The sequence below is a fragment of the Fonsecaea monophora genome (genome assembly GCF_001642475.1).
Source record: "Fonsecaea monophora strain CBS 269.37 chromosome Unknown Scaff43, whole genome shotgun sequence".
Classification (NCBI taxonomy): domain Eukaryota; kingdom Fungi; phylum Ascomycota; class Eurotiomycetes; order Chaetothyriales; family Herpotrichiellaceae; genus Fonsecaea; species Fonsecaea monophora.
In genome coordinates this window covers 144,515-171,541 of record NW_019173974.1, presented here as the reverse complement: position 1 = coordinate 171,541, position 27,027 = coordinate 144,515, and the positions used below count along the sequence as shown (strand labels likewise).

The 27,027-nt window shown below is 51.9% G+C and overlaps 9 protein-coding genes across 9 annotated transcripts; 6 read left to right on the top strand and 3 right to left on the bottom strand.

The window, feature by feature from the left end:
- Positions 1 to 5,522: 5,522 nt before the first annotated feature.
- AYO21_06318 (hypothetical protein) lies at positions 5,523 to 8,744 on the bottom strand (the record flags this gene model as incomplete). The annotated part of the gene is made up of 1 exon (XM_022656279.1): positions 5,523 to 8,744. One exon carries the CDS (start codon positions 8,742 to 8,744, stop codon positions 5,523 to 5,525), a length of 3,222 nt encoding a protein of 1,073 aa, XP_022511442.1.
- A 641-nt stretch (positions 8,745 to 9,385) lies between these two features.
- On the bottom strand, positions 9,386 to 11,067 carry AYO21_06317 (chaperone DnaJ; the record flags this gene model as incomplete). The annotated part of the gene is made up of 2 exons (XM_022656278.1): positions 9,386 to 9,581; positions 9,632 to 11,067. 2 exons carry the CDS (start codon positions 11,065 to 11,067, stop codon positions 9,386 to 9,388), a joined length of 1,632 nt encoding a protein of 543 aa, XP_022511441.1.
- Positions 11,068 to 11,492: 425 nt separating this feature from the next.
- Positions 11,493 to 14,837, top strand: AYO21_06316 (hypothetical protein; the record flags this gene model as incomplete). Its single annotated transcript, XM_022656277.1, has 3 exons — positions 11,493 to 11,530; positions 11,604 to 14,583; positions 14,658 to 14,837. The coding sequence occupies 3 exons, from the start codon at positions 11,493 to 11,495 to the stop codon at positions 14,835 to 14,837; spliced, it is 3,198 nt and encodes a 1,065-aa protein (XP_022511440.1).
- A 1,303-nt stretch (positions 14,838 to 16,140) lies between these two features.
- Positions 16,141 to 16,710, top strand: AYO21_06315 (hypothetical protein; the record flags this gene model as incomplete). The annotated part of the gene is made up of 1 exon (XM_022656276.1): positions 16,141 to 16,710. The coding sequence occupies one exon, from the start codon at positions 16,141 to 16,143 to the stop codon at positions 16,708 to 16,710; it is 570 nt and encodes a 189-aa protein (XP_022511439.1).
- A 562-nt stretch (positions 16,711 to 17,272) lies between these two features.
- AYO21_06314 (KRR1 small subunit processome component) lies at positions 17,273 to 18,381 on the top strand (the record flags this gene model as incomplete). Its single annotated transcript, XM_022656275.1, has 3 exons — positions 17,273 to 17,332; positions 17,380 to 17,652; positions 17,704 to 18,381. 3 exons carry the CDS (start codon positions 17,273 to 17,275, stop codon positions 18,379 to 18,381), a joined length of 1,011 nt encoding a protein of 336 aa, XP_022511438.1.
- A 1,715-nt stretch (positions 18,382 to 20,096) lies between these two features.
- AYO21_06313 (hypothetical protein) lies at positions 20,097 to 21,614 on the top strand (the record flags this gene model as incomplete). The annotated part of the gene is made up of 2 exons (XM_022656274.1): positions 20,097 to 20,419; positions 20,489 to 21,614. The coding sequence occupies 2 exons, from the start codon at positions 20,097 to 20,099 to the stop codon at positions 21,612 to 21,614; spliced, it is 1,449 nt and encodes a 482-aa protein (XP_022511437.1).
- A 1,025-nt stretch (positions 21,615 to 22,639) lies between these two features.
- On the top strand, positions 22,640 to 23,122 carry AYO21_06312 (hypothetical protein; the record flags this gene model as incomplete). The annotated part of the gene is made up of 1 exon (XM_022656273.1): positions 22,640 to 23,122. One exon carries the CDS (start codon positions 22,640 to 22,642, stop codon positions 23,120 to 23,122), a length of 483 nt encoding a protein of 160 aa, XP_022511436.1.
- A 751-nt stretch (positions 23,123 to 23,873) lies between these two features.
- AYO21_06311 (hypothetical protein) lies at positions 23,874 to 26,027 on the top strand (the record flags this gene model as incomplete). Its single annotated transcript, XM_022656272.1, has 1 exon — positions 23,874 to 26,027. One exon carries the CDS (start codon positions 23,874 to 23,876, stop codon positions 26,025 to 26,027), a length of 2,154 nt encoding a protein of 717 aa, XP_022511435.1.
- A 311-nt stretch (positions 26,028 to 26,338) lies between these two features.
- AYO21_06310 (hypothetical protein) lies at positions 26,339 to 26,980 on the bottom strand (the record flags this gene model as incomplete). The annotated part of the gene is made up of 1 exon (XM_022656271.1): positions 26,339 to 26,980. One exon carries the CDS (start codon positions 26,978 to 26,980, stop codon positions 26,339 to 26,341), a length of 642 nt encoding a protein of 213 aa, XP_022511434.1.
- Between the last annotated feature and the right edge of the window lie 47 nt (positions 26,981 to 27,027).

The following is a 27,027-nucleotide window of genomic DNA, read 5'->3' as shown; positions in this document are numbered from 1 at the left end:
AACCTCTAGAACGAAGTACCCGACGGACCCCCCACAAAGTCGTCTCCGCGTCGTCCGGGAATTCTAGTCAGATGAGTCACGGTGCAGCCTAGCGCCTTGTTCATTACCACAGCCATGGACGCTGTTCGAAACTCCGGACTCATTTCAGGTAGAAGCCTGACAGTATGTCAAGGGGCGAGAAGAGGAAGGGCTCTGATCTTCATACTCGAGGGAATCCAGATTCACACACATGATCAATGGGGTACTCGGTGGTGGGGGATGGATGGCACAACTGTCACGAGTGAGCAGAACAAGTGAGCGGACCACCGGACTCAGCAGCATCTTTGCTTTGCCTCAGAAACTATTGGGACGGAGACACCCTCCTGTGGCTGTTCTCGTTGCAACAACCTGTCTAAGAGCATGTTTCTCCCCCCACACTATGCAGGGCTGATGCGGATGGGTGAGTCGTGATCAGACCAGCTGAAGGCGACCGAGCCATGGGCCAAATTCCTACCCTCAACGAAATTTGGAGGCAGACACGAGGTTCTCGCAGCTTGTCCAACATTGGGACCCAAACTGGATCCCGTGGTTCGATTGCTCCCCAGACAAGCAACCCGAAGCCGGGGAGGTGGCAATCGCGGAGTCCCCAGCCTGTGTCACTCAAGACTCGAAAAGAATGCGGAGGCAGCGTCGGTCAAGGTGCGATCTAGCCTTTGCATCTTGCGAGATGGCGAACAATTCTGGACTGGACGAGTTACACATCCGCTGCAACCTTGGCTCGGTGCGGAATACATTTACCGTATTGCCGGTTCCGACCGGCCGATCCATTCCGTCGCTACTCGTAGACTGACAGGAACCCGAGGGTCACGCAAGTCAGTCCAACTGACGCAACGACGACTAATGACTTTCTGACCAGAGAAATTTCAATGTTACCAGCCAAACCTTGTCGTGCTGATGCTTGCAGAGTGAGCCGAGGGTATATGCTCGGGCGATTTTCAACTGGACCAGGCCTACAGTGTCGATCGAGATGAGATGGACGTAACTGTGGAGAAGATGGTCAGACACACGGTGTTTTGAAAACCCATTCAGCCTATCGAGCCTGCGAAGCCCTCTATACCGAGACCGGAACATGGCCTGAGCCCATCATGCTACGAGTCTAACGACTACCTACGGAATGCTATGAGATATCTTCACTCTCAGTCAACTCTGCAATCTCCAATCGCCTCACGCAAGCCAGTCCCGCCAGCGGCTGCGTTCGGAATTTGTCCACACACCAATGTCTCACAGCGGTCAAGACAAAAGACATCAGTGGTTGACACCTGTCATCGCTTCTGACATGTCTCAGCGCCAATCCTCCTCCTTTCCCTCCTCCTTTTCCCCTGAGAGAATGCCTTCGGACGAGGTACATGTGTTGTCCGCACTTTTCGCCCGCCACTAGCAAAAGATCTGGCCTCGTGTAAGAGATGTGCAAAAGAGTCGGAAATTGTTTCGGGATTGTGACACACGGTGACTGGGGACGGTCCAGGGACGAGTTGAACGAGGCGGGTGCAGTGTCTACTCGGTACATGAGCCCGCGCTTTCCGCGATTTTGTCGTCGTTCTCCCCCACACAAATCTAACTTCATGCACCGATCGCCCGCAAATGGCGGAGAATGCGGCATTCGTGTTCCTGCAAGCTTCACGGGCGCCACGCCCCACCACCCAGAGCGCTCGTATCTGAGTGGGAGTTTCCAGGCCCTAATGGGGGTTTTCAAAGAGCCTGATTATCTTTCTTACCTTGGCCTTTCTGGGGGAAGGTTGACATCTGCCGCCCCTCCCCCTTTTGCTCTGTCTTGATGGAAATGGGTAAGCCGAGCCGACCACTTGTTACGGGGAGAAATACCAGTACCGAGTACCTCGAGGGCATTTGGCTGGCCGAAGTCAACCGACAGACTACGAAGTCGTTCCTTATCTTGACATTACCCTATTGAGCTAAACTCCTCCCACGGAATCATTTCGTACCCCGATCCTTGCTGATTGCACATGCGCTGACAACATGTTATTGAAAGGAGCAGAAGATGCCCTCTTGGGAGGCAGGCCTAACCCGCGCCACTTCACCACATGTCAAGTCCTGCATGTTGGGGGCTGCGAAGGGCTGCGTGGATTGGCGAAGCTTGTGGCAGGTGCCTAGTCTCCCCCATAATGTTCGCATGTTTTGCCCGTCACTATGAGGTACAAGAACTGCTTGTCTCAATAAGAAGCCGATCACCCGACGTGCACAGGGCATAGACGAGGGTAGCCGTGACTAAGGCATGGGCTTTGAGTCCTCGGCTCAGCCTCTCACATGTCTCTCAGCACCTCGTATTAGTGACTTCTCAGGGGAACCACCAATACCGGGGCTGTGCTTCAAGTTGTTTGCTACTCATCGCTGGGCAGGCTTTAGGCAAGGTCAAGGGGGATTTGCGGTGAGAGGGGAGATCGACAGTGGCCTTGTCACAGTGATGACAGGCACATACCTTGTTGTCTCGCCCAGATTTGTGATATCGAAATACATGGCGTTCTTGTTCAGGTGGTCGACAACAGCCAGCCGGCCAGCCACCCAGGCCAATGACGACCCACGCCTGCAGCTGAAAGTCCCCCAGCGCATCCGTCACCTATGAGCGTTCACGGCCAAGTCCATGACAAACATGGCGTGGAGGCAAAAGTGCAAACATTTGACAGACAGTCTCTGATCCTGGACACGTCGGCAACTTCACATCTGCGAATACCTGGTCTGCGGGCTCCTCTTCGGGGGTCCCATTCGCCCGAAGATTGTTGAGTTGTTGGTCAGCAGCAAACAGGTGTCAGAGGGTGGACTACGACTGACTGTCACTTTTCCTTGGTGGACGTGCATTTGCGCAGCCTCTTCCATGTCAAAGGATGCAAGGATGCGTTGATCGTGGCGGGTCCGCGTCAGGCTCCAAATGCTACAGTCGCCCTGCTTTCTGATCGCGACATAATTCCACTCTCTCTGTGTATGTCTCCTCCCCCACCCTCCGGTGCTAAAGAGGGTGTGCGGCGATCGCCAATGCTCACAAGGTTACAGACGCTTCAGTCAGTCAGTTGCTCACTCTCCGCATTTTGTGTCAGCGAGTCGCTGCCCACAATTTTCCCCATATTATATGATACTATACCCCAAGGGCTTCGGAGCAAGCTGCTCGGACTTTTCCATTTTAAAGTCTTGTGGGGAAGAGGATCCAATAACCCTTTACAGGTTCCAATCACCGACACTTATCCCCCGATCCCTGCCTTCTGTCGTCATGGTCTATCCATTCGATTGAAATCTCGTATGCTTGTAGGAAGGACTTCCGCGCACATCCTTGGGCTCGGTCAGCTCGACATGGTGTATCCTTCCTACTCCTATTTGCCTCTTTGTCCTTGATCGGGAATGGGCCAAGGGGTACTTCTCTCCCTGTTACCCCAGGTTTTTTCAGACATGAGGATCTGCTTCCGGCTGCCCGAGTCGGAACAGTTCATTCCCGGCCGTAATACCTTGCTACTCCTGACCTACAGATACGACCTTGAGGGAAACCGTTGGGATTGACGGATTTCCACCCTTGCGTCATGGCTTCTTCGTGCGACAAACCAAAAGGCGAGTGAGGTGTGAAACAGTTGTCGGTGAAGCAAAAGCACTGCGCATGGCCCCATACACCCTGCTAAGTACCCTACGGATGGTGGTTCCGGCGCACGATATCACGAAATAGTTCTATCCATTCAAGCGAGTGGCGTTTTGAAGATGCCGGGTACGGGTGGAAATCCTCTCCACCTGCATCACGACACCACCGGAGACAGCTCCCTGGCACTTGGACGACGACGAGCGAACCGTATGTACGTCTGCATGCGAGACTTCAACCGCCACGGGCAGTCCAAATGCAATTTCTCCCGTGATTCATGGTCAACTCCGCATTCTCAAACCCTGGGCAACCCATTACAAACCAAGCACACATCTCCCCTCGTATGCTGAGGAACGCCGGTCTGTCATGAGCTCGCTCCATTCCCTGGACTCGATATCCGCTTCCTGAGCTTGGCTGGAAACAAAAATGCAAAGGGACCCAATCTTACGAGGGGACGCAGAAATGTGCGTTCTACCTACATGCCTGTAGGTAGGTAGGAGGAGGTGTGTCGGGGTACGCTCGTCGTTGCTTTCGGGATGCTTGGAGACCAGATCAGCCTCACGCTGGAGATTATTTCCCATTTCTCACTGTTCAAGGACTTCCCTGGCTGCTTACCAGGCCGTGGGCAATGGGCACTTGAGACCCTGTCACAGTCTCGCCCGCCATGCAGGACTTCAAACAGGACTGGACAGACAACTTAACCAGCTTCAGAACTCATGCTTTTCGAACCCTTGAGACCAGGACCAACAGCAAATGACCGACTCACTCACTCCCTACGAGTACGAGTAGGCCAAAACGAGACCCCTTGTAAAAGCACTGATTTCCACACTCCCATATTCTGTTCATGTTTCTGTTTCTGTACACGATCTTGCAGGGATCGTAGGGATGTTCTACCGCCTCCTCCGCGATTTTTTGGGCCAGAGGCACTCATCATCACCGTCACCATCACCATTTCCTGGCTACGCATTCGCACATCGGATGTCCGCAGCAGCCAGGCTACGCTGGTGGTTTTGATGTGACAGACACAGACACAGCGCCACCTCAAGCCACATTCCACATTTCGTTTGCTTCGCCCTTCCCATCCTGTGGGGTGTTTATTTTTGTCTCAAAAGGTACTCGTTCATCCTTCCCACCCCAACCACACAAGATGTTAGTTGAGCTCGTCACGCCCGCGAGCGGCAACCGATTGATTTCCCTACAAAGTCAAAGGTCCCACCCAAGAAGGCTGGCTGGGCCGATTATGCAACATTGATGTACTTCGTACGGAGTAGTTGTTGGATGGTAGGTACGTAATGTCATCGGGCTACCCAGTCGTGCTAGTGGATCACTCACAGAGGTTGATCGCACACACATGATCAAAGTCCAAAGTCCTTGCCTCCCCTCACTTCCAACACATCATGCCATGTCGGGATAGGACCCTTTCAGGTGGTGCTGGAGGAGGAGAGGCTACATGCTACCTGCGAAGGGCCGTGACCATTTCTTGTTCTTTTTCTTCGCAATCGACTTCCCTACTCTACCCTTATCTCCTTTCCCCTTATCCTTTCTGTCATTTTTAGAAACGGCATGCCTCAGACGCACGCAGAAGCACGCAGAAGCATGCACTGGCGGACAATATCTCCAAAGACGAACCTCGTACTCGTAGATCTTACCGCCTTCAAGACCGGTTCGTAGCTAGTATGGCAGGGAAAGGTTCACTTTTTTTCCCTCTCATGCCATATGCATTTGCACAATCGATGTAACATGTCTAGCACGGAGAGCCTAAATTCTGCTGTGTAGCCCACATCTTACATCTCCATTCAAGTTCAGTCTCTCTCATGATTGCGTGCTCTCTATCCCATGACGAGCCCTCGTAACCGTCATGTTCGTGTCCCCAGCATATGTTTGTCTACAGCATTCCAATACCTCAGCCCGTCTACTTCCATGCACTTAATCCAGCCCACGGATCCTGCTCCTGTCCTCCAACATTTTGCCCACTCCCAACTTGTGCCTGCTGCGTCTGTCCTTGACCCTGACTTTGGCCTTGCTGCTGACTCGGTTGCCCATATCTGGCGGGATGTGTATAGTTCGCGTACCCGCCCGGTCCACTGGCCCAAACACCAGAAGGGTTTGGAGGGTATTGTGTTGTTGAGCCCCCGCCAGGAGGGCCAGGGGGTGGAGGGGGAGGGACGTAGTTCTGGGGCATATTATATGGGGACGGCGAGGGTTGATAAGGCTGTTGTTGCTGGTAGGGTGCTTGGGATTGGGGTCCCTGTGGATGCGGCGAAGGAGTTTGATAAGGTGCAGCTGGCGGAGGCGCGCCTGGTTGGAGGGGAAAGGCATATTGAGAATACTGGTGGCTTGGGGAAGTGAATGCCAATGGTTGGTGATTTTGGCCAGCTGGTGGGAAATATGTATTCATGGAACCAGGCGGAGGTGAGGTGATTGGGGAGAAGCCATAGGAAGCCTGCTGCTGGTTCGGTGATGTCACCGACCTCGAAGGGTAAGCCATGGGATTATAACCAGAGGAAAGCGGTGCAGCTGCCCCTTGAGCAAAGGCGTGCTGAGATTCAATCGGCGACGGGTTCGTCGGCTGCGAAGGAGGCTGGAATTGATTTGAATATCCATTGGGTATAACGGGGGCCGGCGAATGACGGGGAGGAATCGTAAAGCGTGGGTCGGCGTTTGTGGTAGGGTGTGTTGGTGAAACTGGTGCCGGCGATCTGGAAGCCGTTATGGGTGGTAGAGGAGGAAGAGCAGGAGGGTCTGATTGCGAGGGCGACGTCGCCTTGGGTTCCATCGACAAGCGGTTCATCAACTCTTGCATTCTCTTTTGCTCGGCAGCAGCCTGACCATCCGCCGAACTGTTTTTCGCCTGTTCGATTTGATGAAGCAGTTGCGCTCCCTCTGCTCGGCGATTGCTGACGAAGGAATCAACGTTCTTCTCTAGACTGTCGACGCTTTCCTTCATCTCGCTGTAGAAGCCTTGTGCACGCATAAGTCCCTGAGCCAGGTCCTCGTGCGCATTGAAGACTCTTCGATACTTGCTCATAACACTGTTCTTGCCCTTTTGTACGGCATCGTACCTCTGCTGGTCTGACCGCACTCGCTTGTCTTGCAGCAAATCACCGTATGTCTTGGTCAATTCTTTCAATAACGAAGACTGTTTGTGGACGGTCGAGATGAGCCGATTTTGGTGAGAGCGGAACTTCTCGAGCTCGGCTTGGAACAACTGATTCTCTTGGTTCGCGATGGCCTTTTTGTTCAGGATGAGCACATTTGATATGTCGTCGGTGTGGACTTTCTCCTTCAAATCTTTCAGGACCTGCATTCGTTCGCGTTTCACGAGATTGAGTTTCCGTAAAAGATCTTCCACTTTGGCGATCTGGTCTGCAATGGACAAACCTCCCTCCCCGTAGTCCTCGTCGAGAAGCGTGCCTTCGTCTGCGTCTTTGGCTCTGTGTTTTGTCCCAGACCCAGCCCTAATCAACGCCTGTTGATACAGAATGTCGGCCTCGCCACGTTCGCCTGCGTTACGCATCTCTTCAAAATCACTTTCATACTGCCGCGCTGTCGAGAAAAGCTGCGCGTCACTGTTTGCAGCCTCATCCACCGTGTCACGGTAGCTCTTGATATCCGCTCTCAGTGTCGACGTTAACCTCGAACTCGGTTGCTGGGTCCAATCGGCTCCATACTTGGATCGCATCTTCTCGCACACGCTCTCCTCCATGTCCAGTTGTTTCGTGCTTTTAGCCAAACTATCCAACACGCTCTGCTTGTCTCTCTGCAATTGTTCAAAAGCTGCTGTAAAAGGTTGCTGGTTCGCCAGTTCTTGACACCACTGTTCAAATTCCCTGTCTACACCCATTTCTTGTTCGAGCCCGCCCTTCAAGACATTGAGACTATTGGGCAGCTTGAGGTAGTCGAGACTGGCAGCCATCTCTCCATTTGCTTGTTCAACCTTCTCCGCCTCGGATCGAATCAACTTCGCCTTCTCTTCGTCGTACATACTTGCTGATTCTGTGACTGAAATGGGGACAATTTTCTGAAAGATGTCTGGCCCGATGATCCTTTGGATATCCTGACCTTGATATAGCTCGGAGAGGGGGATGGCCTTTGCCGCCGGGAGTTTTGTGACGGGGGCCAAGGACGCTTCTGGTGGAACGGTCTGATGGTATATGAAATCATTGTCTTTGACTGAAGCAACCAGCTTCTCTTGTACACTCTCCATCTGTCTCCGGGTGATTGACTGTAGCGTTGAAGCGGTGTCAGACCCGAGATTTGAAGCAGAGGACGGTGACGAAGGAAAGGCCTTTGCGAGTGAGTAAGCCTGCTTGCTTGACTTCTCTGCCAGTTGTAAACGCGCAACTGCAGATCCCTGTTGATTCGTCTCCTCCTCTGCCAAAGCCTGATAGTACTCCGCCAGCGAAGAGAAGTGTAATGCTTTAACCTGGATCAACTTCAACCAAGAAGACTCAAACACCCCTCGTGCATGATCGGATTCAAGACCCTCCTTCGCCTGGCTATACAGAAATTGCGCTTGTGCAGCAAGTTTGGCCAGGAGTGCTGGTTTCTTTCCGTCACGGACTTGTTTTTCCATAAACACTTCCTGCGCTTGGCCGAGAACAATATTGATGAGGGTTTTAATGGTGTCTCGATTTAAATCGGTGGAGGGCGCATGGAGGAAGTTCTCGTTAATGTAGGTGAACATGCCTGCAGATGCTTGGAACGAGTGATAGGCTGTCTTGAGATCCTTGTCCTCTGACCGATTCTGGGCGGTTGCATGACAGGACAAGACCGCGGCTATGTTGAAGATGACAGAGGCCTTCTCAAAGGCCAATGAGTACTGCGATGTGGCGGCGCGCGTAAAGGCATCAAACCACTGAAAAGAAATCTTGATGTGCGCTTCATCGATGGGGAACCGGAGGTCCAGCAGCTCTAGTTGTCCATAGTATCTGTAGAGTAAGTCTCTCCCAGATGCCGAGTCGGCGCCTGCGCCCCTCATGTCTTGCCGTAACCTATTCAACGTTCCAATCTCTTCGACATATTTGCTGGGGTCGTCTCCATAGCTCGTGCGTATATACTGGGATAGTGGTTCGACCCAGCTCACCTCCGATGTGGTCTTGAGCGGGCAAGATATCATGGGCGCTTGCACCATCTTGACGGTGGTGGGGGGTATGTTTCGGGGAGAGAGGGACGAGGGAGATCAAGGTAGTGGGAGGGTATGAATTAACGCATCGAAGGACACAACTGCAATCAGATAATTCAGTCTCGAACGGTCAGACGGTCTAGGTGCGATGGCTAGGCGAGGCGACTCTGGAGATATGTCGACGCATGCAGGGCAATGCGGATGAAGTTGATTGATCGACGTCCCGCAACGAGTGATGCGAGTCCAAGACCCACTCGGCAGTATCGGTCAGGCAGCCTCGTAAGGAACTGGAGGTCTCATTCGCGTTATACGAGATTTATCAGGTACTCTCTGGGCGCCATATCATGGTTAGCCGACTCCTACGGTCGCATAGAAGGTCATTGCTATATCAAAAAACTTTTTGGCATGCTCTTGGGTTTCCAAGCAGCACCAGTAATTGTACAAATAGATGGGAGTTTTGAGCCTAATCGAACACACCACCAGTGTACACACGCACATATACAGCACAGTAGACTCTTTCAAAAACGTCCACCCCAAGCAATATGTAAGTCGGAAAACCTCGCTGGAGGTCAAAGTCTATCGCCGTCGCTATGCATCGTGAGAATGCAGGAGATGGGTATTGTAGCATTCAAAAGTCAATGCGAACGAAATCAACCGGACCCGGATGCCTTCTTCGGCTCATCCTCGTCTTGCGCTTCTGCTTCTTTCTCTTTACCTGGCTTGTCCGGCTCGAGATTATCGTGCTGGTGGGTAAGTCGATGCCAGGTAGATTTGAGGAATCCTTCGTTCTTGTGATCAGCGGCCTTGTTGGACGGTTTCGATGCTTTACTGTCTTTGGCAGGCTCCCTGTGGGAATCAGTCAACAGCCTGCTCGTTAAAGTCTTCGATCCACTCACTGCTTGTACTTGTCCAAGTTCATGATCCTCTTCGCCGTCTTGTCGCCCATTTCATCAGCTAGCATCTCGATAATAGTCCGCTGGTTGGCCGTCAGATATTTAGGCATCTGAACTTTGAACTCTACCCTGAGGTCGCCAGAAGAACCAGCACCGCGTCCACCGAGTCTCTTCATACCCATTCCGGGCAGTGTTATTCTGTCATTTGTTGATGTTCCTGTCGCAACCCTTACTTTAACTTCTCCATCCAGTGTAGGCACAACCACCTCCCCCCCAAGTAGTGCTGTCGTCAAAGGTATCGAGGCGGTATGGAGGATATCGGCCCCGTTGCGGCTGAACCTGGCATCTGGCGCTACCCGAATGAAGACGTACAAATCCCCGCGCTGGGTTCGTGCTTTGGGATTTGCTGACATTCCGGTGGGAGGGTAGTCACCGGCACCGGCCACTCGTAGACGCATTCCATCCTCCACTCCACCCGGGATATCGACTTCCACCGTTTCTCTCTTGCGGACCACTCCATTACCAGCGCACGTGTTACATTCGGAGCCTCTCGGTATAACGACTCCAGTCCCACTGCAAGCATCGCAAGAAGACGCCATCTGAAATCCGGCCTGCATGACATGGATCCTTGTCCCGGTCCCATTACAGCGTTTGCATTGCTGTCTCGACGAGCCCGGTTTCAAACCGTCGCCTTTACAGGTGCCGCATTGTACAAGAGGTGTGATGGTGATGTTTTTGGACACACCCTTTGCAGCGTCCATGAAGGATATGTTTGTTTGTACCTCGATATTCTCCCCCACCAGAATTTCTTCCTGGAAAGGCCCTCCGGCCCTCCGCCCGCGGCGACCGCCAGTGAATGCGCCAAAAAGATCTTCAAAGTTGAACTCCGCGCCAAAGCCTCCACCAAACCCGGAGAAGGGGTTCGCTCCAGCAGCTCCGGAAAATGGATGCTGGTTCCCCGCGCCGGGATGAAAGCCGGCCCCTTGATCAAAGGCCGCTGCACCGTATTGATCATATGTAGCCTTCTTTTGAGGATCGTTGAGTAGCTCATATGCTGACTGCGCATCCGTGAATTTCTCCTTTGCGTTAGGGTCTTTGTTCGTATCCGGGTGGTATTTCTTCGCTAGAGCGTAGTATGCTTTCTTGATCTCAGATGCGGTAGCATTCTTTCCGACCCCCAAAGTCGCATAAGGATCCTTCATAGCCTGGAAAGTCGAGGTTGCGGAGAAATGTCGGACTTGACTCGACGGCGGTCGTGAGCATATTGATGATCGTTGTATTGACGGTCTTTTAAAGGCTGCGGAATCATAGAATCTCCTTGTTTGAGCTTTGCGAGTAAAGTTATTTCGTTGTCGAGGACGTTGAACCGTCCTTAGAATCGTCCGCATGGGAAGCGGAGTCGCTCCAGCCCATGCGGCTGGGCCTGCTGCGAGGTTCATGGAGAATTGTTTTCAGAATATGTTACCAAAACCGACTTGAGTGCATCGAGTCGAGCAGTCCGCCGAAGCCAGTCGCGAGGTATCGCAGGATGGGTTTTTAAGATGCGTGGAGTTGATGTGACTGGTCCTGCTTCGAAACTTCCAGGCGCTTTTCGGCTTTTTTGCTCGGCAGAGTTTCCAATCCAAGCATCGCCGATACGATGATATCAAGAAAGCAATTATGCGAAGCAGAGTATTCGCAATGCACCATTGCCTGCTTCAACTTCTGCCTTCCCCCCTCCTTCGTTGTTCTGGGTGGCCTGCATCTGACTTGGCCGCCACTGAATCCCTTCCCACTCTCCAGTACCTCTGCATTCTCCTGTCTTTCCGACTTGGGCAGCAGCTGTCCGATCCTAACAGAGCATGCTTCGCGGCCAAACGTTGCCATGGAGGAGCGCACTCCGGGCCAATTCACGCCACATTTGTAGAGACTGCAGGAGACAGCTTTTGCAGAAAAATTCATTAGCGGCCTCCGCGACTACTCTGACTCCCTCGAGTTACCTGTCTATCGCCGCCCAGAGGGGATTACAAATACGCCAGTTCACCTCTCATCCTGCTCGCAGGAAAGACAAGCCTCCAGAGGATGATTCGCTGCCCAAGAAAGAAGAGGCCGAGACAAAGGAAAATAAAGTCGAGAGTGAGCTGGATGACGCGCCACGGACAGAAGATGCTGCTGAAGCCAAGAAACCCCCCGCCGAGCCGCAGCCTATACCTCAATCTGCGAGCGATGGCCGACCGGCGGCTGCTGGAGGCAGCGGCAATGACTCAAGCACAGGAACTGGACAGAGCTCCAGTGCTGGGGGCGATGGTAGCAGGCGTGGGCGCCGGAGCACACAGATATCCAAACCTACCATTCCAGAGACCTACCCACAGGTCATGGCTATCCCCATCGCGAAGCGACCTCTATTCCCAGGTTTCTATAAAGCGATCACCATCAGAGATCCAAATGTCGTTGCTGCGATAACAGAAATGATGAAGAGGGGACAACCCTACGTGGGTGCATTCCTCTTTAAGGACGACGCTGCCGACAAAGACATCATTGAGAAGATGGATGACGTCCACGATGTCGGCGTCTTTGCTCAAATCACTAGCGCGTTTCCCGTGCACGGTGACGAACACAGCTTGACTGCGGTTCTATACCCACACCGAAGAATTCGAATGACTGCCTTGATGCCCCCATCAACGACAGGAGACGGGGCTTCGGTGGTCGAAGTGCAGACTGTCAAGGAAGCCAAACCTAAGACCGATGGCACAGACAACAAGGGCGATGTTGTGGCAAGCTTCGAGGAACCTAACAAGGACCAACCTGCACAACTGAGTGTTTACGAACCCACTGCTTTCTTACGCAAATTTCCTGTTTCACTAGTCAACGTGGAAAATATGACAGAGCTACCTTTTGACAAGAAGAGCGGTGAAATCAAGGCGCTAACATCGGAGATTGTCAGTGTATTCAAGGAAGTCGCCAGCCTCAACCAACTCTTCCGAGATCAGATCTCCGACTTCAGCGTCTCACAATCCGCGGGCAATGTGCTTGAAGAGCCAGCCAAGTTAGCCGACTTTGCAGCGGCAGTTTCTGCCGGTGAGATCGGAGAATTACAGGACGTCCTGCAGACAATGGATGTTGCTCAAAGGCTGCACAAGGCTCTTGTCGTACTTAAGAAGGAGCTGATGAATGCGCAACTACAATCCAAAATCTCAAAAGACGTTGAGAGCAAGATACAGAAACGCCAGCGTGAGTATTGGCTTATGGAACAGATGAAGGGCATCCGAAGAGAGCTCGGGATCGAGTCTGATGGCAAGGACAAGTTGGTGGAAAAGTTCCGGGAAAAGGCTCAAAAGTTGGCTATGCCTGAAGCTGTGAAAAAAGTCTTTGAGGAAGAGCTCAACAAACTCGCACATTTGGAGCCTGCGGCATCTGAATTTAATGTGACAAGGAACTACCTGGATTGGATTACCCAGATTCCCTGGGGCCAGAGAAGTGCTGAAAACTTTGGCATCCAAAACGCTATGACAGTCCTAGACGAAGACCACTACGGCTTGAAGGATGTCAAGGACCGAATTCTCGAGTTTATTGCGGTCGGCAAGCTCCGCGGAACGGTGGAAGGGAAGATTTTATGCTTTGTCGGGCCTCCTGGTGTTGGAAAGACATCTATCGGCAAATCAATTGCTCGGGCGCTAAACCGGCAGTACTATCGCTTCAGTGTGGGCGGTCTGACTGATGTCGCCGAGATCAAAGGCCACCGCCGGACATATGTTGGCGCGTTGCCGGGAAGGATAATTCAAGCACTCAAGAAATGCCAAACCGAGAACCCCTTGATTCTCATCGATGAAGTGGACAAAATCGGTCGCGGTCATCAGGGAGATCCGGCGTCTGCGCTCCTCGAACTTCTCGATCCCGAACAAAACTCCAGTTTCTTGGATCATTACATGGACATTCCAGTCGATCTCTCCAAAGTTCTCTTCGTTTGTACGGCCAACATGACCGATACCATTCCCCGACCCCTCCTCGACCGAATGGAGTTGATTGAACTCAGTGGCTATGTCGCGGACGAGAAGAAAGCGATTGCCGATCGATACCTTGCGCCACAGGCGAAAGAACTTTCTGGATTAAAGGATGTAGACGTCAGCTTGGACGAGTCCGCAATCGAAGAGCTTATTAACAAGTATTGCCGGGAATCTGGGGTGCGCAATCTCAAAAAGCAAATCGAAAAAGTTTACCGCAAATCGGCACTGAAGATTGTTCAAGACCTTGGTGAAGAAGCCTTCCCCGAAGCAGAGGCCCTGACGGAAGAGGGCAAAGCTGCCCTTGAAGAGAGCAAAAAGGACGAGTCAGATATCAAAGACACCCCGGAAACGATCGAGCAAGAAACGACTGAAAAGCCCCGGATTGCACTTACGGTCCCAGATTCTGTCCACATTACGATCACAAAGGACAACTTGAAAGATTACGTCGGCCCGCCTATCTTTACTGCTGACCGACTATACGAGACCACGCCACCTGGTGTAGCCATGGGTCTAGCCTGGACAAGCATGGGTGGTGCGGCATTATACGTCGAATCAATCCTCGAATCAGCTCTTTCTTCTTCCAGTCGACCCGGGCTGGAGCGGACAGGTAATCTCAAACCAGTTATGAAAGAGTCGACGTCGATTGCATACTCGTTTGCCAAGCACGTCATGGCGACGAAATTCCCTGAGAATACATTCTTCGACCACGCCAAAATACATCTGCATTGTCCCGAGGGCGCAGTCCAAAAGGATGGTCCTTCGGCAGGCATCACAATGGCGACTTCTCTGCTGAGTCTAGCGATGGACAAAGAAGTCGACCCCGCCTTAGCAATGACAGGCGAGTTGACGGTTACAGGTAAAGTACTCAGGATAGGCGGATTAAGAGAGAAGACGGTTGCTGCGAGGAGGGCTGGATGTACAAAGATTCTGTTTCCAAAGGATAATTGGGGGGATTGGTGCGAGTTACCAGAGGTATGTTTCTCTCTTCCGCGTTTCTTCCCGACCACATCGCCGGGAACGCCATGCTAATATTGATCGAACCACAGAAAATCAAAGAAGGTATTGATGGTCATGCGGTTGATTGGTATGATGAGGTCTTCGACATTGTCTTTCCCAACGTCAGCACAAAGGAAATTAACGCTCGGTGGAAAGAGGCTTTGGAGAGAAAAGAAAAACGTGGCAAGGGGAAGAGTAAAGATGGCAAAGACGATGACGACGATGACTGAGTTGACTCGCAAGGGGAAAAAACTACCATTTCTTTCCCGACGGACTGGAACATCCTACGGCCATTCAACATTCAACATTCAACTTCGGTATAAACATGTCATATTGCATCTGAAACGGCAAAGGGACGGGGAAGGTATATATGCATAGATATATAGATCGGGTTTTCCGAGACCGGTGATCTTTCGACTCGACGTACCTGTATACGAAGGAGCAACAGCCTTTGAGCCATCTAGGAGGACACGGAGTGGAATGGGTCACGACAAACACCGTGAGACATATTGACGGACTCCAGGAGCGTTTAATACCATTACGGGATGGTATTGAGTTGGTTACGATGGCAAATCCCTTCTCTTCTACCAGCAATGTATATTATTCATGCATCATCTCAAGAGGCGATAAAGACATGTTCCGGCCTTCACAGAGACCGAGTTACCTAGTTGTGCTAGTGCGGTCTTTCCGGATGTAAAGTTTCTCATGTTTAGCCTTATATGACCTTCCGAGGACAACGGTTCCAATGAAGCGCCGTGTTCCTGTCAGTCTACTCTTTCCATATGCATTGACTTGTCTCCCAGCGGAGGTGTCAAGGGCCTTTGTGAATATACTTTGATCGTGAGCCCCCGGTTGGGCCGGGAAGGATTTGGGCACATCCCTAGGTATTTCCAAGGGCAACAGGGGCACCCCAGACTAGCTCCGATGTAAACTGCTCATAGGACTCGATAGGAGTGCACTTCCTTTTTGGGACTCTTAGAGTACATTAGGTTCGCCATGTACGAGGTACCCGATACATACAAGTAGGAAGGTACGAGCGCAGGCACCAACGAGATTGTGCTTACCGACGAGCCCAAAAGCTTCATCAAACCAAGCAACTACTAAGCCTTCTTGGCCCCATGAGCCCCACCACGTGGAGGCAATTTCCACGCGCGAGGCTCGGAGGATTCTATTCCTGTCATCACTAACGCTCTCAAGTGTATGTCTAGCTGCACACAGCGTGAGGAATCTACTTTCCGCTATGAATCCTTACTCATCGAACATCGTCGCCCACGCTAAACGGCACTTTCGTCCGCCCAAATGTCCCTCAAACGCCGTACTCACAAGCCTCATGGTAACGGATTAAAACATAAATACAAGGTAGGTGGTCCCCGAGTAGGAAATGTTCCCCCAGCATACAACTCTTCACAACAACTTTCTACAGTCAAATCGACCTTATTTTCGCGCTTTTTAACTCAAGTCGCTCTTTGAATTCTTCTTTCTACTCTCTACTTAGATTCCAACATATTGTATTACTCCTTACCAAGACTCGATATGAAGTCATTCGTTACAGCATCTTTGCTCGCCCTTGTCGGCGCCTCCGCCGCTGCTTCGTCAAACCTCAGATTCGCAAAGCGCAACAACCCTGATAACAGCTGCGGAGCCGATCCTGGGTCAAGTGCTATTGCCAACGCCATCAATCAGTGGAACAGTGATGTTGTCACGGTCAATGGTTTCCTGGAGCAGGCCGCATCTTTGGACCCTACCACATTGATGGCGGACCTTGCGAATGCCTTGACCGCCGCCCAAAATGAACCCAACCAACTCAACGTCCTTGCGTGCGAATCAGACGTTAGTTCAGGAACACCTGCGCAGAATGCAGCGAACGACCTCTTCAATGGCTTTGAGAAAAATGTCCTTGTCCCACTGGGGAACATCATGGCTAACGCGGGCGACTCAAACAATGTCGCGACACAACTTCAGACCATCAACCAGTTCCGATGCTGCCATGTTCTTCCGGACCTCGATGCCCTTTGGTCGAGCACCGCAGAGGATGAGGGTGTGGCGAACATTGCCCCAATCTCTGCCCCAAGACCGAGTACCTGCGCGTCCATCAGCTGCTAGACACCGTTGCTTCCTGAAGGGGTAGGCGGGCCAGGATACAAGCACGAGGGTGGTAAAACACATCTGTTAGATGACGACGAATACGGGTTTTGTTTCTGTCGAGGTCTCAAATGGTACTTTAGGTCATATCAAGCGACAAGAGGCCTAGGGAAAGGCAAGGCAGGAATGGCGGAGGCTGGATTTGGGCGGACTCCGATGATTACACAATCTGAAGTTTGGCAAAAGTAGAAGATACTCCAGATCGAAAAGAATGCGAATGACTTAGTTGCTAGCTCTAGACCCATAGGTAGGTACTGAGTACAATTTATCATTCCGCAGAGTCATCTCATCTTTCCACCACCGATAAAAGTGAGTAGATTATTCATATTTGACTCTTGGGCATAATATTTCGTTGTAGGCCATTTTCGGAGCCTCGCCCATGGATTTTTCCGACCGGCTTGGCAAGATTCTGCTGCCGAAAAACCGCAGTCTCTAAATGTTCAAAGTGAGATGACCGATTCGATATCAATTACCTTACAACATTTGCGGACGAGGTCGCAGATCAATTAGCACAGACGTAGCTATGCCTTCAACATATAAAAAGGACAAACCGTGGGACACGGACGATATAGACAAGTGGAAGGTCAGCATTCTTTGCCATCTGTCTTGCCTCCGCTAACATTTGCGCAGATTGAAGAATTCAAGCCAGAACATAATCTCGGTGGCACATTTGCAGAAGAATCGTCCTTTGCGTGCCTGTTTCCGAAATATCGCGAACTCTACCTGAAGCAGGCCTGGCCGTTGGTGACCAAAGCATTGGAAAAGAGAGGCATTGCGTGTACACTCGATCTGGTTGAAGGTCGTATGGAAGTGCGCACCACCAGAAAAACTTTTGACCCTGCCGCAGTCCTCGATGCCCGAGACCTCATTAAGCTGCTGGCCCGCAGCGTACCTGCTCCACAGGTGAGTCCTGAGTTGGAAAAGGCCCTCCCCCATGTCTGACAGTTTTCCTAGGCTATAAAGATCCTCCAAGATGATATGGCCTGCGATGTCATTAAAATCAGAAATTTGGTCTCGAACAAGGAGCGATTCGTCAAACGCCGACAGCGTCTCCTTGGACCGAACGGCTCCACGCTGAAGGCTCTTGAACTTCTCACCAACACCTACATCCTCGTCCAGGGAAACACGGTCAGTGCGATGGGCGGCTATAAAGGCCTAAAAGAAGTGAGAAGGGTCGTAGAAGACTGCATGAACAACATCCACCCTATCTACCATGTCAAAGAACTTATGATCAAGCGAGAATTAGCCAAAGACCCTGCCCTGAAGAATGAAAGCTGGGACAGGTTTCTACCCAACTTCAAGAAGAAGACTCTGAGCAAGAGACGGGTTCCTCACAAGGTTATTGACAAGTCCAAGAAGGTTTACACGCCATTCCCGCCGCCTCAAGAGAAGAGCAAGGTTGATTTGGAGATTGAAAGTGGTGAATACTTCCTTGCTAAGCAGGCAAAAGAAAGGGCCCGAGAACAAGAACGGCAGGAAAAGCAGAAACAAAAGAAGGAAGAGAGGCAGCGGCAGCGAGAACAGGCATTTGTTGCTCCGCGCGAAGATCTGGTGCAGAAAAAGGCGAAGCGGAAGACTGTGGATGAAGATGGCGATTCTAGACCAAAGAAGGTCAAGAAGATAAAAGGATGAGCAACCCTTATGACAACAACTTGGCTTGTGTATTCCAGATCAAAAAGTCAACGACCACTCGACCACAACATTCATACCACTGAGAAATCCATTTCTTTTCCCGAAGCCGATGGTTGGAGTCGTTCAATCGCACGCTGCACGCTCCAGGACGAACTGGTCCTCGTCCTTACACGTCTCAGCGATATCTCGAGATATAACACTTCCGAAGAAACAATGCAAGCACTCCCCCATGCTTAGAATGCGCACTCCTGAAGACCGTCACATTTCTCTTCAATCACTAACAGTGGACGTGATTGGTTCGAGCTGAGAGAAACGACTTGCTATCTTCAAGGAATTTGGAGACGGTGCTATGCCGCATCTCCAAACCCTCTGGCACACACAACGACAACGCAGGAGTCAATGACCGTTCGGCTATTAGGGGCGAATCAGAATTTCGTCGGAAGCCGACGGTTTGAGTTTGTCTATCTCACGCCTTGCGGTTTTCATCATAGTGATTCTCCGCAAAATTCAACCTTTTCGAAGCACCACTGCGTTTTCTTGGCTCTGGGATGAACCCGTCGGGCGATGCTTCGAAATCATCACCTTTCTCGACCGCCTATAACTGCACACTCGACACATCGCATATGCTTGTCATAGGAAGCTTCAACCATGTTGGGATGGACGTCAATAGCCGAATGTCATGATGCATCAGACTATACCAGATGGGAACAAGTTGTGGCCGTTATAGGTATCTTGTCGCCTTACGATCTAGACCTGAATGTCTACTCCTGCATATTCTGATTCAAAAGTATGATCTGCTTTTCTCCGCCACTGGTTGGTGGTGCATGCGGACAAGTACAATTCGAAATCTAAGCTGCACCATCAGGTCAGCCATTGCCGGAGCGGAGCCCGTCCCAAGCCGTTCGCGGTCTCTTATTGGCAAGCTGTTCGCCAGCCGCTACGATCCCTGAAGACGCCTCTGCTGGGGGGCAAGAGGCTGTTACTGAGCACGAGAGGAGGGATGTATAGGTTGCCAGGGCTTCGGGGAAATTCGAGGTTAGAGAAAGGCCGAAGCTGCATGCCTGATTTAGGGGAATAGTTTCGCCGCTCCGGGGAGTAGCCTTGTGTGGGTGTCCGCCACATCCACCAATCAATGCAGCTCGCTCGAATTGATATTGAGGAGACAAGCTGGGCAGACTCGTCTGGTTCGAGCAATGGTCAAGATCTCCACTTATTTGGTCTGGGGCAGGTCACAACTTGTTGCCATGAGGGAGCAACGTGCAGACAACTTTGCTAGAACAGGTCAAGCGTTGCAACAGGAGTCCCGTCGGCCAAACTCACCTTGTCAAGTGCTCGCAACAATTCTGCTTCACAACGAACCATGACCAGTACTGAAACTCACCAGACGTATCCGAACCAGCGGTCTTTGAGAAAAGGTTCAATATTCTCAGCTAGAGGCAGGTGTGGCCCTCGCGGGGAGTATATATGGATGCCAGTCATCCCTGCAATGATTTATTCATCATGATCACCAACAAAGTTCCTCGATCCAGACTCCAGTTCTTCAGACTTTACGGGACCCTTCGCTGTTGGCTTCACCCAAGCACATTCCCCGCCTCCGAGCTATATAGTCCTCGCACTGTCCATCTGTTTTGCGCTGGGCCGCTTTCAGCCCACGTTGCTCGACTCTCCTCCTCTACCGTGAACCAAAACCTAGTGCATTACTTTCTTGGACCACCATGGATCACGACTCAGTCGAACGTCAGCCATCCAACGCTGATTCGGTTACCGGTCAACAGCGGCGCAAGAGTGTGGCCAACAAAGGCTTGACGGGTGCTTCGGCACTTACTGTCCGACAGTCTATCTTTCCCATCACCCTAGTCACATTGCTCTTTTTCCTCTGGGGCTTTGCATATGGTCTGCTCGATGTGTTGAATGCCAAGTTTCAAACATCCCTCAACATTACAGCCGCAAAGGCAGGAGGCCTCCAGGGATCCTACTTTGGAGCATATTTTATTGGGCCTCTGACATATTCTGGCTGGATTGTCCGTCGATTTGGCTAGTAAGTCTTCTATCAGGGGTTGGTTTTGTGGTTGTGACAAGATCAAGCGATACTAACCTGTGTTTGCAGTCGTTGGACCTTTATCACCGGTCTGTGCATCTACGGCGTCGGTGCTTTGATGTTCTGGCCCTCGGCAGTCTATAAATCCTTTGGCGGGTTCTGTGGCTCTTTGTTCATCGTAGGGTCTGGGCTGTCGACGCTGGAAACGTCTGCCAACCCATTCATCGCGACTTGCGGACCCCCGAGATTGTCAGAGTTCCGCCTTGAGCTCTCACAGTCGTTCCAGGCTGTCGGATCTGTTGTGGCCCCTCTTCTGGCTTCGCGTGTCTTCTTCAAGGATACGCAGTCTACCGACCTCTCCCACGTCCAATGGACCTACGTAGGCATCGCGGCGTTCGTCTTCTGCCTAGCGGTTGTCTTCTTCTTCAGCCCTCTCCCGGAGGTCACGGACGCCGACATGGCTCTTCAGGCGGAGCAATGCTCTGACTTGACCGGATACGAAGAAAAGCCCCTCTCGAAGCAATACAAGCTCTTCTTCGGAGTCGCCGCGCAGTTTACATACGTCGGCGCACAGGTTGCGGTTGCCTCTCAATTCATCAGATACGCCGAGGAATCGGCCGGACTCTCGAGCGCCAGCGCTTCTGACCGATATGCCATCGGTCAAGCACTCTTTGCGATTGGGCGGTTTGCTGCAGCCGGTTTGTTCATGTTCGTCAAGCCCCGCCTGGTTCTCATGCTGTTCATGACCATGATCATGGTTTTCATTGCATTGGCGATTGGTATCTCGGGAGAAGCCGGTGTGGCCTTCCTCTCCCTTGTGCTGTTCTTCGAGTCCTGCATCTTCCCTACCATCTTCACTCTCTCCATCCGTGGATTGGGGCGACACACCAAGAGGGGGTCCTCATGGATCGTGGCCAGCGTTTCGGGTGGTGCCTTGTTTCCTGCGCTCACCGGCCTCGCGGCCGACCACATGACCTATCACAAGGCCATGTGCGTTCCCTTGGTCGGGTTCTTCGTCAGCTTTGTGTTCCCCATCTACTTGAACACGGTCTGCAAGAGAGAGTTGGACGGTTTCCGCGAAAGCAAGATTGGCTACGTTGATGAACGACGAGGAACCATCATTGGTGACATCAATGATCTCGAGACATTCGAGGTCATGGAGAAAAGAGGGTCCGTGAATGTTGAGAAGGTGTGAAGACGGCACAATCAAGCAGGAGGGGAAGAATGGTTGAGTTCATACGTTGGAGGGCACTTGTGATTCTTTATCAGGGCGCTATTGGCGGTGGGAAGAGATGATATGCCTAAATGATACCAACATTATTGTGCACGATCTTGACATTTCTTCCATCTAGCTCGCAACTCCCTACGGCATTCTCGTTGTAACTCAATCCCTCACTTCCCAGGGTGCGTCCTCGTATTACGAGTGTCTATGTCATCCATCAACTTTCCATCGTTGAACCAAAGACTTGGGTGGACACACTCTGGACTGTGAGCTCATCGTTCCAAGCGGGGTCGGCGAAATGAGGGTCTGACAAGAACCAGTCAACGTCACAAATAGTCATGAGGCATTGACTTGGTGTGGTTTTCTCGTATTCCGCCTCATCCAATCCAATTGGACGTCGACCCTGTCTACATACAAGTCAAAGCATAATTGGGTCAGCAATACAAGGGTCGCACAGGACGGAGCAGACTTAGCAGGGAACAACAAAGAGCGGGGGGTTCTGGCCTGGGTTGAGGTGCAATTTAGCAGGTTAGCTAAGGCAAATTTGATCCAGTAATGCCAATTGCCGTCAGCTTGGTCGACTTCGGCTTGCCCTTCTAGATCTTTTGGCATGCTGAGTAGCGCTCAATTTGACAGCCCAGATCCCTTTACCGTAGACTCGAATGGTATATTTGCGCTTGCCCAGACCAGGAATGTTGGACTCGACCCAATCGGCACCAAGAGTCCTGAACTGTCGGCTGCACAATCATGTGTGACACTTACAGAATGGTGATACCTCTCGACGACCAAGGTCAAGTCGCACGGCATTTGACCAAGACGTGGATCTGCGGCATTGGTTCGCGTCGCGCGCGCCTTCCAACTGGGCTGGAGCTGAAGTGGGAAGTTCCGCTGCTCTATATCAAGCATCAAATGTGTTCAATTCAACCTCCTTTGGACTTGGGGAAACTTCGATTCTGTCTTCACAGTAGCTCCAAACCAAGCTATACTCTGCTCCCATCATGTACGGCCGCGACCCTTACACCTTCATCAACGCCTCACACGTCCCGGACGCCGTCCTCGGAGTGATCACGAAGATTCTCATATCCTGGGATCAAACATCCACGGACTACGAATATGTCAACGCCTTCCACCCTGATGGCATCCTGCATGTCACCCCTGAGCCGGCTGTCGGCGAAGCAGCCATGAGGAAACTGCACGACGACATGGTTCATTCGACCAACGGTCCCATTGTGTCGCTCCAGCATTACCTTGACCGAGTCTTCCCCATGCCCGGCGCACCAGATGGGAAGACGGAAGTCGTTTTCACAGGGAAACTCACCAGTGTATTGAAATCTGGGAAGGAGGTTACCACGGATTTTGCCACCTGGATCGTAGCTCGCCCGGACAATACAGGGATTCTGAAGGTGGAGTTGCTGCGAGTGTTTTCGGACACGAGCGAATTGATGATGAATATTGGTGAGATGATGGCGGCACAGAGCTAGCTCGAGTGATTGTACGGGATCACAGAGAGGCGAGGGAATGGGAGGTCCGTTGTGGTGGAGGAACAAAAGCACGCAAAGGACACCTCGTAGAAGGTGGCTCGCTATGAAGGCAGCGCCTGATAAAAGCGAGATGCGGAAGACATAATATTTAGCAGAGGCATTTACATCGAGAAAAGCCTCGTGGCAACCATGTTCCTGACGAGGCTGTGGCAAAAGGGGGGATAAACAGCGAGGCGCAGATACACTGGGACGCGGATGCCCATGATGCAGCAAACAACTTATAAGCGCACCGTCAGTAAACACAAAAAGAATGTTCCGAATTCACCCTTGGCACTCATAGTTGGTTCCATCACTTCTGCAGCCCGTGATTCAGCCGTGCAATACCATGGAGGGTCAGGGGAGATGCCAGAGGGAACGGATAGCGAGGAGCTGGGCAGTGGAGAAATGGTGATGGCCTCTTTGCCTACGCCCACCATCCAGAGCCTGCGCCTCCGCCAGTCACTTCATACCCCGCAACCGCAAGAGGAAATTTCTCGCCGGACCAACCTGCACTCGAACATCAGACACATCCCTCGTCTGTCCAATCAAGGCTCTCTCTGTTGATTGTCCAGACTCTATACCCGTCAGGCAATTTTCCTCCGCTCCATCTTTCCCCATTACATGAGGCTCACGAATCCCTTATATCTACACCATCACTCACGTATTGTCCTTTAGCCAACATGAAACTACAAGTCACCTCGCAAATTCACCCATGGCCTCACAAGCCGTCGAGGTCACGTCAATTCCTCAGCTCGTTAGGCATGTTACCACAAGCCTGCAGCCCGCCTCAATCGTAGACTATGTGGCATTGGTCATTGCGGCCGTGATTGTTGCAGGATGCTTGACTAGAGGGACGCTGTGGGATAAGCCAGACCCTTATAGCCACATCTACTTTGAACGACCTCAACAGCGCAATGGCTTAGCGAGCTCGCAAACTCCATCACAGCGCAATATCGCAAAGGAGCTGTCCGAAACCGACAAAAGAGCCGTTGTCTTTTGGGGTTCTCAATCCGGGACAGCAGAACGTTTCGCCGTTCACCTTGTCAAAGAGGTGCAATCTCGGTTCGGGCTTGGTGCGCTGTCTGCCGATCTTTCGGACTACGACTCGGAATCTATCACTGAACTATCGGATGGTCGATTCGCGATCTTCATCCTCTCGACGTACGGCGAGGGTGACCCCAGCGACAATGCCAATGGCTTTTGGGACTGGATCAACCGTGGATCACCGCATTCTCTTTCGAACCTACAATTTGCTGCGTTTGGTCTCGGAAACAGCAACTACAAATACTACAACCGCGTCGTCGATGTGGTGGTCGAAGCATTGACAGGGAAAGGAGCAACTCTTCTCTTACCGGCGGGTAAAGCAGATGACGCGGAACACTCTACCGATGAAGACTTCCTTTCATGGAAAGATGACCTCTTCGCTATGTTCAGGAGTAAACTGGGGATGGAAGAACGCGTGGTCGAATATCAACCTAGCATTATTGTCACCGAAGACGATTCTCTAGCGCTCATCGACATCCATCAGGGCAAGCCCACGCATTCCAGAGACAACCCCAAAGCCGCTGCGGCATGCTCACCTATTCGACCACTATCAATCACGAATTCGCGGGAACTCTTCCAGAATTCCGAGCGAAATTGTGTCCACATGGAGCTTGACCTTGCGGAGCATCCTGAGATTCACTACAAGACGGGCGATCATCTTACCGTATGGCCCACAAACCCGGAACCAGAAGTTGAAATACTTATCTCGGTTCTGCATCTACATGATCGTCAAGACTTTCCGTTAAGCCTCAAATCCGTCGATGCGGCAACTAAGCTCCAAATTCCGACCCCTACAACAATCCGTGCTCTTTTCCACAGATATCTGGAAATATGCGCCCCAGTATCGCGGAGCACCATCCAAGGGCTCGCTGCCTTCGCTCCGTCACCCCAAGCAAAGCAGCGGGTCCTTGAACTTGGCCAAGACAAAGACCTTTACATGTCATTTCTGAGGAAGAACCACCTGACGCTAGGTCGGCTACTCAAGCTTGCCAGCCAGGGGGAACCATGGGCCAAGCTACCCCTGGCTTACTTGATAGAGGCTCTGCCTCTGATGCAACCGCGCTACTACTCGATCTCGTCAAGTAGCGTGCTCAGTCCACGAAAGGCCGCGATCACTGCCCTCGTCGCTTCGGATCATGTCCCCGAAGATCCAGAGCAAAAGATCCTAGGTGTCACATCCAACTATCTCCTTGCACTATCGCAGACACATCCTGCCTCTGCCCCAGCAGATAGACAGGCAGAGAAGGTCACCTCTCCACAGTACGACCTCCTTGGTCCTTCTAACCTCCTTCACGGCACCAAGATCTTCGGGCACGTCCGCAAAAGCAAGTTTAAACTCCCCATCCAATCCAGCTGTCCCATCATCATGGTCGCGGCGGGGACCGGGATCGCTCCCTTTCGAGCCTTCATTGCCGAGCGGGCAAAGCTCCACGCCATCGGAAAACCTATTGGGGAGATGATGCTGTTCTTCGGCTGTCGCCGGCCCCAAGAAGACTACATCTATCGTGACGAGCTGGAGCAAGCTCAAGCCGCGGTCGGGAAGCACGTCTTCCAGATCGTCACGGCCTTTTCGCGCGTGCCCGGCCAAGACAAGGTCTACGTCCAACAGCGCGTGCGAGAACACGGCACCCAGGTTGTCCAGATGATTGAGGAGAAGAGTGCAAACCTGTACATTTGCGGGCGCGCCTCTATGGCGAGAGAGGTCGGGTTCAGTCTGGGTGAGACGGTGAAGGCGCTGAAAGGATGGAGCGATTCCGAGGTCAAGGGCTGGACTGAAGCGCTCAAGCGGACGGGGAAGTGGAGGGAAGATGTTTGGGGATGAAGAAAGGGGTCTACACACAAATTAGAAGAGCGTTCTCTCTCTCCGTGTTCAGTTGAGACGTGTCATTGAGATTTCACACCACACATGCTGCCCTTGTTCGATGAGTGTCCGACCAACGCACATTTATATAGATGAGGTAAAACGACAATTCGAATAAGGGTGCGACCTACAGTACCACTCTAACTCTTTAAACGCTTCGTATAAGCAATGTCGGTCGTGTTCAGGTCTGCTACATTAATCACAGATTCACCAGGCCGTGTCCCTCCCCCTTAATATCATGAGAGACAATCAAACATAATATACAACACCAATCAGAAAAACATCAAAGGGATCATAGAACCGCGCCACACGTCGTTCACTTCGTGAAAAAGCTCCACAACCCGCGGATGCCAACCGCCCAAGCCACCTCTGAATTGATGGATCTCGTTTTTGACATCGAGATGGCTGAACGCCTCTTCGTTCTCCCCAGCAAGAGAGAGGACCTCGAGCCCACAGTGAAAGATATACCGCACCAGGCCACAGTCCCGTTTGACTTCTGTGTGGCGTCCATTGACACGAGGACATTGCCTTCTTGTGCAGAGCCATGGCTTCTCGAAAGCCGCGTTGATGAGGTACAGGCTGTGGGCGAGGTAGATGGAGCGTTCAATTGCCTTTGGTGAAGCGACTTGGGCTTCTTCCTGTTCCACCGTCTTCTTCCTCCCCCACCACTGCATGCGGTTGGGCGACATGTCCTTGGGCGTCAACCACTTGCTCTCATGTTTGTACCGTTTCAGAAGACTGCTCTGAAGACTATGAAGCGCAACCCCGTAGTCAACGAGACGCGGATTGCGGCTGCTACCAGCAACACTTTGAGAGAAGACCGCAATTCGGTATGCTTCAAGCTCTGCAAACAGTTGGGCGATGTCACCGTTGACCCCTCTTCCGCAGAAACCAGCATGCTCCCAGAAAGCCATTCCAAATGGTTCGTCCGTTTCTCCCGGTGTCAAGGTGGCCAAGATGC